Raw genomic sequence first — 15,810 nt, forward strand, 5'->3', positions numbered from 1 at the left:
TTTTGTTGGGCTTTGGATCATAGCTCATGAGTGATAGTTCACAATCTAGTTATTATATACAGACCCATTTGCAAAAGATCTGCCATTCTTTAGTTTTGAGCAAGTTTAATGACATTGCAGGAGGCAGGAAAAAGAATGACATCTTGGATATTCGGGAATGCAGCCGGATGTTCGCGTCGTTCTCACATGATATTTCAACAGCGTGCCTCGCTGTCTTCTTCAGGTGCTACCTGAGACTGGCCCTTGGGTCGATCGAGTCCAGTATTTATGCCTGGGAGGAGCTGGGCGTTCCCTAAACGGTCCGCACCGAGTTGAGTGTTCCATCTGTGGTCCGCGCCCGCCAGACTCGGCTTCAACGGACCCCTCCAGTCACGGATGTTCCAACTGCCGTCGGCACCTGTTTTGGCCGTCCTCAACGGTTGTGGTTGTCATCTGAGGTGTGTCAGACCCGATCTGATATGTTGGGTACTCTATCTCATGGCTGTTACTATGATTTCCACTTCTGTTTCGTGCTGAGCGCTCCCTAATTGGTCCGCGCTGCGTCGTGTGTTCCGTTTGAGGTCTGCGCCCGCCAGACGCGGCTACATTGTCCCTCTCTGGTCGCCGGTGTTCCCTCCGCTGTCCGCGCCCAGCCTGGCTGTTTTCTGAAGTCGAGGTTATAATCTGGGGTGTGTCAGATCTGGTCTCTAATATCTGACACCTTGTCTCACGGCTGTTCTCTCGGTCTCCACTTCTACTTCTTGTAGAATCCCAGAGTGTCCTGCGTTGAGTTTTCACAAGCTCAAGCGCTGGATTCCAGGCAGTGCTGATTTGGTATCTCGGATCACGGTTGATTAGATTGTCTGTGACCTTAATCTCAATGGCTTCTTTAATGACACTGTCCCAAAATCTTGAGGTCTGTGTCACAATCTTGGTGTCATTGTAATCCATTGAATGACCAAGTTCCAGACAATGCTCTGCTATGGCTGATTTAGTTGCCTGCCTAAGTCTGGTATGTCTCTGGTGTTCTTTACACCTAATGTCCACAGTTCTGGTGGTCTGACCAATGTATGACATCCCACACTGGCATGGTATGTTGTAGATACCTGGCTTGCGTAGCCCAAGGTCATCTTTTACATTCCCCAGCATAGCCCCAATTTTGGTGGGTGGGCAAAATATGCTCTTGATGTCATATTTCTGGCGAATCCTGCTGATCTTGGCAGAGATAGGTCCGGTGTATGGCAGGTATGCCATCTTCTTTGCCTCTTCTGGTTCTTCTTCTGGATCCTTTGGCCGGTTGGCAGGTTGAAGTGCCTTCTGGATATCTCTAGAGGAGTACCCATTCCTGCTGAACACTGATTGTAAGTGTTCTATTTCTGTGGCCAGACTATCAGGATCTGACAGAGTTAGTGCTATGTGGACCAGTGTTTTGAGCACTCCATTCTTCTGTGCCTGATGGTGGCAACTTCTGGCTTGTAGGTATAAGTCAGTGTGCATAGTTTTGCGGTACACACTGTGTCCAAATGTGCCGTCTGCCTTTCTCTTCACCAGAACATCCAAGAACGGAAGTAGTCCATCCTTCTCCATTTCCATTGTGAACTGAATGTTCGGATGGCAAGAGTTCAGATGTAGCAGGAACTCATCTAACTTCTCTCTACCATGGGGCCAGATGACAAAGGTATCATCCACATACCTAAAAAAGCACTTGGGTTGATATGTGGCTGAAGAGAGTGCCTCCACTTCAAACCTTTCCATAAATAGGTTGGCCACCACTGTTGATAGAGGGCTGCCCATCGCCACCCCTTCTGTTTGTTCGGCACAGAAGAATGAAGTGCTCAAAACACTGGTCCACAGAGCACAAACTCTGTCAGATCCTGATAGTCTGGCCACAGAAATAGAACACTTACAATCAGTGTTCAGCAGGAATGGGTACTCCTCTAGAGATATTCAGAAGGCACTTCAACCTGCCAACCGGCCAAAGGCGCGGACCGATTAGGGAGCGCCCAGCACGAAACAGAAGTGGATATCATAGTAAAAGTCATGAGATAGAGTACCCAACATATCAGATCGGGTCTGACACACCTCAGATGACAACCATTGAGGACAGCCAAAACGGGCGCTGACGGCAGTCGGAACACCCGTGACTGGAGGGGTCCATTGAAGCCGAGTCTGGCAGGCACGGACCACAGATGGAACACTCGACTCGGCGCGGACCGATTAGGGAACGCCCAGCTCCTCCCAGGCATAAATACTGGACTCGATCGACTCAAGGACCAGTCTCAGGTAGCACCTGAAGAAGACAGCGAGGCATGCTGTTGAAATATCATGCGAGAATGATGCATGATGCTGGATTCCCGAATATCCAAGATGTCAACAGATCGCCGGGAAAGCATGAAGAATTACAGGAAAAAGAATGTCAGTCATCCCACATATTGCCTTTGTAAATGGGTGGAACATAAAGGAGGCTTCCACTGTCCTAATTCACAAAATTCCTTTCTATTGTTACTTAAAACTTGTAATTGTGTGTTCTGTCACTAAATAGCTGAACTATTTGCAGTAAAAGTATGTAAAAACCTCGTAACTTGGGCTAACGGTCCTATAAGACAAGTATAGCTTCATCTTACTCCTAGCGTGTGATGTCACCAGAGCATCAGCCAATAACAGTGCGTTTTTGAACATGTGACCAGATCTTGACATTTAATGATTTTTAAGCTTTAATTACATAAAAATAACAGACATTTTGTGAGAATATTGACTGTAAATACTATTTAAATGTTATAATGAATCAGAATAACAGCAAACTGAACAATATTTTTAATACTGGAAAGTAGCTAATTCACAATTTTTTCCAAATGCATAGTTATTTCTGAGTTTGGTGTTAGGCAGGAATTTAAGATCACAGCTTAAATTACTGCAAATGAAACTGGCAGCTACCATCTTTCTGCTATTGGGTCCTTAAAAACAGTAAACAGAATGAAAGATCCCTGCCATAATATTTTTAAACTATACCACCATATGAGAAAGATTTTGATTTGTCTGATACATGTTATAAACTTTGATGAACTGCAGGAGTTCTCAAAAATGCATTTTTTCAAATTTTGTTTTTTTAAGACCCAAATCGTTGATGTATCACATAGGAAAGTAGGCTACTTCATCATTTGGATCTGTAGGAGCAAGTTACAACCACATTCTCTGCATCTTCTTATTCTTTGACACTGCCTGAAACAATTTTTTGGGCGTTTTTATAGATATATTTGTACAATGTGGTACTACACACTATTCTTAACTCATTGTCTGAAATGCAAAATCCAATACAAGATGTCAATGTGGATGAGAATAAAATGACATAAACAGCATTTATGGCAATTTTCAGAACACAGTCAAATACCCTATCATTATTATGCCTGCATGGAAACATGTGGTCAGGGTAAACATTTCTGTGCATTTCAGCTGAGACTCATGGAAGTGGACATGGTGCGCATGTTACTCTTAAGGAGGAGGCAAGAGCGTCGAAGGTGGACACGTCAGCTCAATGGAATGAGGCACCATGCAATATGGCAACGTAACCTGAGGGATGAGATGAATCCATTTGAAATGCCCGAGAGCAACTTCATGGCGAAATACAGACTGAGTCGGGAGGTGGTCTGTAATTTGGTTGAGGAACTGCGGCCGTACATGAAAGGCCATCAAAGAACCACAGCCATTCCTCTGCACTTGAAGGTACATTTGTTTAGCAAATCCTGAAATGATTAAATCAATTAAACATACCCAATCAGTCATTAAATGCATTTGTTACTTTTTTTCCTCTAGGTTTTGACAACTCTTCACTTCTTGGGACATGGGTCTGTTCAAAAGGGGGTAGGGGCTGACAATGTAGCTGCCATGAGTCAGCCAAGCGTTTCAAGGTGCATTGATGAAGTTGTGAAGGCTCTTAATGTGCCTGCAGTTCTGAGGGCTGGTGTCCCCTTTCCTGATACACGAGAAGAAAGGTTTCGTATTATGCAAAGGTACTGCATATATTGTACCACCTTTTGTGGTGAACATTGTTTCCATACACTAAAAGTTACTGTTTTAAAAATAAATGACATGTTACAGGAACTTCAGATGCTCATCCATTCATGGTGTCATTGGGTATGTGGAGGGAGCTCATGTAATTATTGCAGCTCCTGATGTTCACGAAGAGCAGTATGTGAACAGGCATGGCACACATTCCCTGAATGTTCAAGTGGTAAGTACTAAGATTTGAAATCTTGAGTTGCTGCACATACAAATGACAACAATATTTCTAGTTTGCTGCTTTGTCATTTATACTTTGCAGGCATGTGACTCGGACATGATGATCATAAATATCTTGGCACGATACCCTGGGTCATCGAGTGACTCCTTTGTGTGGGCCAGTTCTGCACTCAGATCGAAAATAGAAGAGTTGTATAGAGGAGGAGAAGAATGCTGGTTATTAGGTAACTACAAAGAAATATTAAATGCTATTTTTTTTTTTGCTGTAATACAACCTAACGGAAGTTACGATTATTTGCACATATTTATCATATTTTTTTGATTTATTTTTTCAATAGGGGATTCTGGATACCCTAATGAACCGTGGCTCCATATACCAGTAACTGATCCTCTACCTAACAGCAGAGAAGCCAGTTTTAATCAAGCCCACATGATAGCTATAAGCATTGTGAAGAAGACAATAGGACACCTACGCAACAGATTCAGGTGTTTAAATAAACACAGAGTACTGGAGTACAACCCAGTGAAAGCAGGCTTCATTACAAATGCGTGTGCAGTTTTGCACAACAAATGTGTGACTGCCCATATTCCTCTGCCTCAATCTGAAGCAGATCACAGTGACAGCAGCAGTGATGAAGATGCGCCACCACCAGTGGTGAATGAAGGCCATGCAAGAGACAGATTGCTGCAGGAGGCTCGAGTTGTCAGAGCGGGAATTATTGCCAGATTGCCCCCACTTCCACCTGGTGGACCCTACAACCCTTGCACGGCCCATTCACATTACCAAAGATAGTATTTGTCTCAAATTTTCAGAAACATGGAATTTCTTTTATTAGAGTAGAATCCCCATGAATTTCCTCCTGTGGTTAATTTACTATGTGATAGAAATGTTTGTTTTATATCTGTGCTGCAGTCTGTGTGAAATTCGCATTCCATACTAACCGTTTCAGCACAGTAGCCAATTTATCTTTCAGTAAGCTTGTCCCCAGTTAAAGTAACAGACACTGTGAGGTAACAGACACTGTGAGGTAGCCATCTTTGATTTTTATGTAATGAAAATGATGTTAACTCTTTAGATAAGAATTTATTTCCTCAATCAAGACAAATTACCTTTCAAAAGCAAGTCAGCATGTTACAATTTCCTCTGTATTTTAGTGAAAGTATTGTTTCATTAGTACTCTAATGAAAGTCGGAGTCAAATTTGTACAAACATGATTTAATAAATTTGTATAAAAGCATGAATACATAGTTTGCATCACTGACATGAATTTTTAATTATGCTTCAGTGCTTGCTTCGATTTCAATGTCTGATTAGAATGTAATATAATTCAAATCAAATTTCGCTGTTTACGCTACTCATTGTCTCTCCTATGCCTCAGGTACTCCTCCAGTCTGGAAGAACATACAACAGTTAAACAATAAATAAGCTGGGGAAAAATCAAAACATTGAAATTTATTTGAAATTTACTCCTTCATGGCTCATACAAACACCCCAGCTGCTCCTACAAATGCCTCACCTGTATTTTCAATGGCAACAGTCCTGCGTTCTTCACACTGAAGCTGTGCACGTCTGATGGTGTTTTGCTCCTGCATCCATATCAACTGTTGTCTGGTGATGTCTACCTGAGGATCATCATCTTTGGCAGCTGTATCACCTATATTTACCAAAATAATCTAAATTACAAGATCAAAATATTAAAAAACGATTAACTTTAGGCGATAATGACAATGGTACTATGTTTGCACTTCTTCACAGTTGTAGCACACGAAGATTCAGTTACGTGTGAAGCAGAAATGAACCCTGATATATAGAGCATACATTCTTATGGTGAAGCCAAAGATTTTGTAGTCAGAGCTGGTGATACATTGTCTGATGAAATATCCAATGCAGACATTATGGCCGGTCCTTCCAGTGGAAGGACAACACATTCACCCATTTCCATTGTATCTTAATCATATGAGTAATTTTGGGTGTCCTGCAATACAGAATTACATTAGTTGAATTTAAGAAATCTTTGAAACACTCACTGATGTTTACAGGAATGAAGGTAGTAACTGTGCAAGTATCTTGCGAAATGGCTTATGAAACAAGGCTCAGAGACATTGGCATCCACATGTCTTGCTAGAGGCCAAAGAAAGTACACCAATACCTGACATGCTATGATTAAGGTGTCTGGTACTTCTTCATGTCCAGAAACAACGCACGGACCCAAGAAGACAAGAGGCCGCCCCCTGAGATAGGTCAGGGGCTTAGCTTTTGTACTTAGTCCTCCTCCTGTTTTCTGTGTTTCCTTCTGTACTAGAGAAGCTTTTGCCTATACATCACTTCTCCATTCTTGCCATGTCTCATATGAAATAGACATAAAAGAAAATAAATAAATGAGCTGCAACATTGATGCGTAGTATTTAGTGAAAACAGTCTGTAATCAGTATTGCATCACAGTGTACGTACGTTACCTTCATCCATTTATCTGCTGTTGTCAATGCTCTATTGGGCAGGCTGTTGAGCTTGGTTGCAGGTTGTTTGCAAAAGTCTCTGCTTTTGTTAGACTCCATCTGTTCCTGTGACTCCCAGTCTGTAGTGCTGTATGTTTCATCATGAAATCGAACATCAGCATTCACTGCTTTGTGGAGATTCGTGTAAACTAATGTTTTCAGGACCTTACCCACACAACAACACATAAACAACATATAAACTTTTTCATGTTGTTCTTGATTATGTGTGGTACATTTTAAACAAAACAAGCAACTATGCAGTAAGTCACATTATTATTGCCTGGTTTTGAATAGTGTATCTGGCCTTCATTTACACATACATGTAAAAGCATGCTGAATCAATAATGAGTTTATTTGATGTTGTGACTTAAGACTGAACTAAAGACTAAATTGAATCTCTTTCAGACCATTTCTCTGCAGTTCCATTTTCGAATTACAGGTCTCAGGTATGACCTGATGGCTACAGTTTTTAGGACATACTACAAATACTAGTTGAAATTTGTCAATAACAAAGTGACTTTCTGCATCCTGGGTTGCTGGTTTTGTTTCAAATAAAGCACCCATAAATGACAAACATAATAGAAATCCTCAAAGCCAATTCAGTGTCACTGGAATATGAACCTACTAACCTCATTTTCTTCTGACATTTCCACTCATATTTGAGCAACACTATGTACTCTAAACACACTTTTCATTACTGCAAAGAATAGCATGCATGTGTTGGCTGCTAGCCGCTTTGGATTCATGGTACTGTGTGCGCTGCAGAGAGAGAGAGAGAGAGAGAGAGAGAGACAGTGTGTGTGTGTGTGTGTGTGTGTGTGTGTGTGCGCGCGCGCGCGCGCCGACAACAGTGCTTCAGTTCATTAGAACTGTGTGGCATTGCTTCCAAAATGCTTACAGAATAATGTGGGAGCTCTCCTTCGAAAATAAGGCTGCTTGATGTGCTCACCTACTGACCCAGTTGGCAGAGTGGCTGAAAGATACAGAACACGGCCTTTGGAGATGTGGTGTAACTGATGCAACATGAATGCATGCATGTGTTGGCTGCTAGCCGCTTTGGATTCATGGTACTGTGTGCGCTGCAGAGAGAGAGAGAGAGAGAGAGAGAGAGAGAGAGAGAGAGACAGTGTGTGTGTGTGTGTGTGTGTGTGTGTGTGTGTGTGTGTGTGTGGGCGCGCGCGCGCGCGCCGACAACAGTGCTTCAGTTCATTAGAACTGTGTGGCATTGCTTCCAAAATGCTTACAGAATAATGTGGGAGCTCTCCTTCGAAAATAAGGCTGCTTGATGTGCTCACCTACTGACCCAGTTGGCAGAGTGGCTGAAAGATACAGAACACGGCCTTTGGAGATGTGGTGTAACTGATGCAACATGAATGCATTGTTACTGCTTATTATCGGGATAAAGAATGACTTGTCTCCCCATTGTCACAGTTCACCAGTGTTGTCACTGTCAGGTGCAGGGATTGTACTGATAACTGAGGTGACACATTGATATGACAATACTGCTTTATTGCTTACAGCCCAAGATAGAAGATATCCTTACGGAACAAGGTTATAAACTGAATTAACTTCATTGGAGACTACACAGATATTGCAGTCAGCTGCATGTTTTCTCTAGTCAGAGGTGTTACTTGCGCTGGTGTCCTTCCAATTGTCTCAAATAGGTGTGCCAGTGCAGTGCTGCAAGGTACATCAAGTTAATACATCGTAGTCTGTTCCTTAACAGAGGTAATGTGTTAGAGAATAAAATACTGAAATAAATTATACAGTAAAAATATGTCTTTCAGATTCAACTAATGTACAAGGGATGTTCATTCAATACGTATTGCAATCAGTGTTTTTCTGAAAGCAGATTGGCTTTATTCAGGATTCCAGTTCACCATATTATTCCTCACTCTTTTGCCTACAAAACCCTACTTTTGAACATAATCTCTGTTCAATGTGATGACCTTATGCCACTTTACTGGGATGGCCTAAATGCCCACACTGTATCACTCTGCAGGACATCATCAGAGCCAATGTCGTGCTACATCAGTAACCTCCCCATCATTCACATGCTGGTTCCTGCGAAGTGTATCCTTCATTGGGCCAAATAGATGGAAGGCTGTAGGGTGGATAAGGAAGGGCAGTCCAGTGAAGTTCTGAGAGCTCTTCTTGGGTGTGCAGAGCTGTGTGAAGCATTGCATTGTCATGGAGGAGGACAGCTTCAGTTGCATTTTTGTGACGACAAACACACTGAAGTGGCTTCACCCAATGATTTACCATTCTTTTGTTCTCTGCCAGGTCTTTGTAGATATTCTGCAAGTGTCTATTAATATCTGTGATGCTCTAGTTTTCTGTCAAAAGAAACTCAACGACAGCTCTCTGCTTCGAGTGCACCTCCATTATGGACACATTTTGAAGGTTGTGTATAGTGCTGCCACCTACCAGAACTTCATGAAACTCTAAGCGCTGAAGCAGGAATATCTGAGTACATCCCATAACATATTCCCCATTTTTTTCGACTGAAACTGACTGAGAAAAAAGTGTGTTGCATTACTTAGTGAACTCACCTCATACATGGAACAAAGTGAAATGCAGTGTCACATTTTGAAAGCTCTAATTTCCTTCAGTCTGTATGTTAGGCAGAGCAGCAACAGGAGATGGGTTATGTTTCATTCTTCAATAACCCTGTCTGGCTGGCTGGGCAAACAATATCCAAACATTCCTACAATTAATAAAATTGCAATTGTAAATGAGGTAAAATGATCTGAGTAACTTATTGTGATAATACAACTCCATTGTACTGGTACATGCCTTTTCCAATGAGATTTTCTTGTTCTTTTGTGTAATAACTGTTCTAAAGAACTAATTAGTGGAATCAGCAAGTTCTGAAAGTAGAGAGATATAACAAAAATAACTGCAATGTACTATACAAAGACCTTCCCAACTGGTGTGTCAACAGAAAAAGTATTTACTAACTGACTGTGTTGGAAGTACCAAGTGTAAAACAATTCCTTCAATGCTGAATTAGCAGTGGTGATATCTCCCTAGGACTGATTAGTGGCATATTGACATGAAGGACAATGTGCAGCTGTGCACATTCAGGGCCAGAGAATATAAATTCAAATTCTCAAAAAAGTAAGAAGTGATTAGAATCTTTGTATTGTCAGTTTGCGATAAATTTGGGTTAACAGCCTTGTGCCTGAGGGGTCATCATTTTGACTCTCAGTTACTAGTCTGATAATCTTGTGCACCATCACAAGAATGCGGCCATGAAGGAAGAGAATTCCAACAATATCAATATAGTTCACATGCTTCAAGAATGTTAAACTAATAGATATAAAGCATGCAAAACTGCACCCCAGGAGGATCACTACTCAGGTGAGTATGTGCTTGGCTACCATGGGGCCCCAGCCTTTGCAGCACTACTTTCTTTTTCTATGCTGCAAACATACACTTTGACTGTCTTATATTCTCTGACTTTCCAGCAGATGGTCCTTTTGGCGCAGACCCTGCCTGGACTTGGTTCACATTTTTGGTCTTGATTTTCAGTTTCACTCCTGACACTATCTTCACCTTCCATTAACAATTGTGTGGTCGCCATTATTGGGTTTGACCTGCCATCTTTTTCAAATTTTGCAAAAGTGCAAGTCATGCAGGTAAGGTCACCCATTGTGGTGTGCTCCACCTGTGTGCCCTTCTACCCTGCCACCCTTCCTTCCTGTTGTTGTATGCCCGAAACCCAGCACAGTACCCATCCTGCTTTGGGGGGGTCGTCAAGTACATGCATGGTGGTAGCCCTCTAACCATGCAGGGATTGCATTGTTGGTGCCTGCGCTGCACAGTCCATGTGTATGCCATGGAGTATGTGCCCTTCATGACTGGGGCATGGGGACTCCCAGCAACGAATTACTGGCCAGGTAGCCATTGCCGTGGCTGGAGGACACCCATGTGGAAGAGCCCCCTTTTGGAGTTGGTGGTACCATGGGAATTGTTTGCACATGTAGCAACTTAAACTTTCTCCCATTGGTTGTTACACAGCACTGGCAGTCTCTTTGAATGGAAAGGCCTCATATGATGCAACAAAATATGATCCCAACATGTTCCCATCCTTGGCCGCATTGTTGGAGGAATGCAAGACTCGACGATAAGGAGAAAAATCCTCTTCCAATACCTCTTCTGTACAAGGACTTACAGGGACTCCTTTTTGGCCACAAAGCCGTAATTTTTGTCAAACACCTTTAACACAAATGCGGGGAAGTTGCAGCCATCTCTAAGATGAAGAATGGCTCCCACCAGATTAAAACTTTGTCTCCTATCCCGTCACAGGCACTGCTCTGTAGCCTTAGGCAATGATCCATAAATATTAACTGCTATAAGTTGTAGTTGTTCTTTTGACACGATGTTTTGCATATATCCTTTGGAGGTTTGATTACTAACTTTTACCCTCTGGCACCTGTCACATGTAGATAATTGCTTCCTCACTCTCCTGGAAATGTTGTAAAAGTACGCAGTTTCTTGGATCTTTTGGATACATTTCAGTGTCTCACAATGTCCAAAACTCTCATGTACCTACTTCATCAATACTTCAATATACTCCTCTGGCCAACACAATCTCCAAGCATTACTGTGTGCACTGTATCTTCTGAAAAGTATACCCTTGTGCACTTTATAATACTGCTCTACTTTCTCATGTCCTCTCTTACCGAGATAACTTTTAACTAACTTCCAGTTGGAATCATGGTTCTGATATCTACGGATGTCATTACAAATTTTCCTGATTTCATTCTCATCTTTCTCCACTTTTAGATACATAACCTGGAATTCCCTTTCACACTCATCACTGTTATTTTCACCTTCTCCTCCCATTGGCAATCTTGATAGAGCATCAGCAATTAGATTTTCTTCACCTTTTATATACTTTACTGTATAGTTGAACTGCTGGGGGAATAGTGCCCACCTGGTTATCCTGCTGTGATGCGAAGTACACTCTTGTATATAGATCAAAGCCTTTTGGTCTGTGTATACTACTTCTTGAAGTCCTAATAAGTAATTCTTGAACTTGGTGAAAGCCCAATAGACTACTAACAATTCTTTTTTGATCACGGTATATGATCTCTCATGTTTTTATAAAGTTCTACTGGCAAAAGCTATTGATCTATGCTCCATCACACCATCTACAATCTTTTCTTGGAACAAATGAGCTCCCAGTCTGTAGTCACTGCTGTCAGTCATAATGCAAAATGGGTCTGTAAGATCAGGTCTGTATAACATTTTACTATTGCACGTTTCTTGATGTTGTCGAATGCTTCCTGTCAGTCCTTGTCCCATACCCAAATGTTGTTGTTCTTCTACAAGTTGTTCAAACATGGTGCATTTAAAGCTTGATCGCTGACAAACTTCTGGTAGTAGCCACAAATTCCATAGAATGAGTTAAGTTGTTTCATCGTCTTGGGTGCAGGAAATTTTGCAATGGCTTCAAGTTTTTCTTCATCAGGTAAGATTTCTTCCTCTGAGATGGTATGGCCTAAAAATTTGAGCTGTTTTACTCTGAATTTGCACTTCTCTAGTTTTAATAACATGCCTCCCTGCCTTAATCTGTAGCACACTTCACCCAACAAACGTATATGTTCTTCCCAACTCTGTTCTATTACAAGTATATCTTCAACATAAAGGATTAGTTTGCTTAACAGTTCTTTTCCTAAAACAAAATCCAATGCTCAGATAAATTCTGCAGCTGATACATTAAGGCCAAATGGTAAAATACAAAAGCAATAACATCATCCTCCATACAAAAATGCAGTATATTTTCTAGACTGAATTTCCAATGGTACCTGATGGAAACCTGCTGTTAAGTCTAATCTAGACACGTACTTCATATGTCAAAACTTATGTAATAACTCATCTATGTTCTCAGGGTGATCTGTTTCCCTCTCAAGGTATTTGTTTAAATGTCTTGAATCGAGCACAAGTCTTACTCCACCATCACATTTGGAAACTACCGCCAATGGGTTATTCTATTCACTATTGCACCTTTCAATTGCTTTCCACTCTTCCACCTTTTCTAGTTCTTTCTCCACAGCTTTTCTTTTTGTGATGTGTACTCCATATGGTTTGATGATAAATGATTTGTGAGGTTTTAGATTAAGTCTACATTCATAGTTTTTCACTAAACACATCTTTGTATATCCACAACAAACTACCTAATTGATCTGTCTGTTCGTTCTCTAGACTTCCAGCTTCTTTTAGTTTGGTGGCCACTAATTCAGTGTACTTGTCTTCACTGCATTCTTATTCATTGTCTTCCTCATTAATGTCAATCTTTTCATTTGCACAAATCACTCCTCTAATTTGAAACTTTTTCTCTAGGCAGTTTTGGATGATTAGTTCAGTCACATGTGTTACATTTGTCTTTTGATTGGTAATCCTTAAATTTTTGTTGTTCCAGTCAAAATCTGCATTTACTCCATGTGTCCAATTCATTCTGAACAAAATATTTTCATTTAGGTCAGGTACTACAAAACATCCTTTGTTATACTGTACATCATTAATGGTGAAATACAGGGTGTGTCAAAAAAATGTATACAATTTATTTCCCATTCTACAAGGTTAAATATCTGTGAGAAAGTAATGTTATGTTTCTTCAACAGGTGGCAGCAGTGGCAAGGAAGTAACTGCAACATGGCGGACGTGCGTTTGAGCTTTGAAGCGCAGAAGCAGATAATTAAGTGGTACTGGAAGTTTGAGAATGTAGCTGCAATTCGAAGACAGTGGAGAAGTGACTATGGTACAGAACCACTTTTAAGGTTAACAATTACATGTCTATGAGACAAATTTGAAATTCATGGAACAGTGTGTGATGTGCATAGAGGTCGATCAGGGCGACCTTGTACAGCTACAAGTGATGATTCCACAACTGTGGTCTTGGAACTGTTTCAGCATTCGCCTCAAAAATATTCAAGGCAACCGGCACGTGAGAGTAATGTAAGTGCTAGTAGTGTGCTACGCATTCTGAAGAAAGGCAAGTTTCGTGTGTACAGTCCAAGGCCTGGAGCAACAGCTAAGTGACGACAATCCAGAGCGATGGTTAGAATTTTGTGAATGGGTTCAGGAGATGATGAGACGTGAACCGGAATTTATGGGTAGCATAATTTTGTCGGGTGAAGCCCGATTCAAACTCAATGGAACTGTCAATAGGCACAATTGTGTGTACTAGGCTGAAGATAATCCTCACATTACAGTTGAAAAGGCTGTGAATTTGCCTGGTGTAAATGTGTGGTGTAGTTTGTCTGCAAGGGGACTCATTGGGCCTTTTCGCTTTGAAGGTAGTGTTACTGGAGAAACGAACCTAACAGTGCTTGCTGACACCATATTCCCTGCCATTCGTGCATTATATGGTAATGATGAGTTTTATTTCCAACAAGATGGTGCCCCGCCACACTATCATAGGGGCGTACGAGCATACCTGGATCACAATATGCCAGACCAGTGGATAGGACGCAGGGGACCAATTGAGTTTCCTGCACGCTCTCCAGACCTCACGCCACTGGATTTCTTCTTATGGGGCACAGTAAAAGATGAGGTGTACAAACGTAAACCACGTAACCTGGACACACTTTGGAATGAGATTCAGGAGGTGTGCGCAGAAATCTCATTGGACACTTTGGTACGATGTACGGAATCTGTGGTGACTCGTACTCAGAAATGTATTGATGCTGAAGGCCACCAGTTTGAACATTAATCACATTTGCAAAGCACATTTATTTTTCCAATTGGACTTTAAGCTTTCCATTTCCAGAAATTTAACATTGTAGAACGGGGAATAAATTTTCTATGATGTTTCAAAGTGTGTATACATTTTTTTTGACACACCCTGTATATTAAGGCTTGTCTGTTTACTACTTTGCTGAGCCTACCAGTTGCTCCCTTAATTTTGATTTCAATAACAGGATATTCTTCAAAGTCAGCACTGTCTTATCTGGTCTCTAAATTTTTCAGAAATGGCACAAACAGGACTACCCATGTCTAAGAGGCAAAGTCCCTCATAATTTGCAACTTCTATATGTATATATGGGCAACCCAAAACTTTTTCCTTCCTGCTTTCCTCATCTTCATGCTAAAAATCATCATCTTCATGCTACAAATCATCCTCAATCTCTCTAAAGTCCAAGTCGTTTATACCATTTTTGCCTGCACAATTTCTCTTACTTGTTTGAATTTTACTTAGAGCTACATCAGATGATTGCTTGATGTCATGTCCCTCTTTTACACAGTTTCTACTTTTCCCAGAACAGATCTCACTGTAAGCCTTCTGATTGGTTCTACCTTCCCAGTTGGAATGCAATTCTTCACAAATAATCTTGATGACCCTTTTTACTCTGTCACTGTCACTGTCACTATAACCATTGTAAGTATCCCATAAAGTTTCTAGGATCACATCTAAATTGTATTGGCTGTCCACATGTTCCTTATCTGATGATACCTTCCCAGTTTCCATTGGTACAATCTGGTTTTCATATCTTCACAAATACTACTGACATCGTCTTCTTCACCATCAACTAAATCTTCTTCAGCCTCCCATTCATCATTACTACTGACACTTTCACTATCAACATTACTACACATGCTGTCATCTCCAATACTAGACACTTCTACAACATCTCTACAATGATCATCAGAATTGTTGAGAAGTACACTAGTACAGGTATCATCACTTAATTACTTAACAGAAATATTCTTCCTCGATTAATTTACTTAATCCAAACTCATTAAGATTACCATCAGAACCAACATTTTCTTTGCAAACGCCTTCACCACACTGATTATATAGACTTGAAATAGTTTCTTCCTCTAACGGAACTTCTTCAACATTCTTACAGATGCTAATACTTCTCTCTTCCACACTTTCATTCATACTTTTCCAGAATTTACTGTCAAACTTTAATCTGCTAATCTGATGTGCTCTTCTTACATTAGTTCTGTCATTTCCACTCCAATATCTTTGTCTTGTGTTATTATTTTCAATGTCTCTAGGCTGGTGGTGTTTAGCCTGATTTCGGTACTTATTTCTCGCCCCAAACTGACAGGCTCCCATGAGGCGTCGGTCAGTTTAAATTG

The 15,810-nt window shown here is 41.0% G+C and overlaps 1 protein-coding gene and 1 long non-coding RNA gene across 5 annotated transcripts in view; both read left to right on the forward strand.

Annotated features, from left to right (window-relative positions):
* The window catches only part of LOC126194875 (putative nuclease HARBI1), a 44,927-nt gene extending 39,052 nt beyond the window's left edge, over positions 1-5,875 (forward strand). For 2 of the 4 annotated variants that reach the window (XM_049933223.1, XM_049933221.1), the window contains exons 2-6: positions 3,430-3,699; positions 3,790-3,986; positions 4,075-4,207; positions 4,298-4,439; positions 4,554-5,866. In XM_049933223.1, the coding sequence (XP_049789180.1) occupies positions 3,439-3,699; positions 3,790-3,986; positions 4,075-4,207; positions 4,298-4,439; positions 4,554-5,008 (1,188 nt within the window). In that variant the 5' untranslated portion in view covers positions 3,430-3,438 and the 3' untranslated portion in view covers positions 5,009-5,866. Of the gene's footprint in view, positions 1-3,429; positions 3,700-3,789; positions 3,987-4,074; positions 4,208-4,297; positions 4,440-4,553 lie in introns of all 4 variants that reach the window. The other 2 variants (XM_049933222.1, XM_049933224.1) reach the window with 2 other exon arrangements.
* A 51-nt stretch (positions 5,876-5,926) lies between these two features.
* On the forward strand, positions 5,927-14,539 carry LOC126194878 (uncharacterized). The gene is made up of 3 exons (XR_007538518.1): positions 5,927-6,456; positions 8,232-8,398; positions 13,344-14,539. It is a non-coding gene; the product is annotated as an uncharacterized LOC126194878 (long non-coding RNA).
* Positions 14,540-15,810: the final 1,271 nt, after the last annotated feature.

The sequence above is a fragment of the Schistocerca nitens genome, chromosome 7, assembly GCF_023898315.1.
Source record: "Schistocerca nitens isolate TAMUIC-IGC-003100 chromosome 7, iqSchNite1.1, whole genome shotgun sequence".
Lineage (NCBI taxonomy): Eukaryota > Metazoa > Arthropoda > Insecta > Orthoptera > Acrididae > Schistocerca > Schistocerca nitens.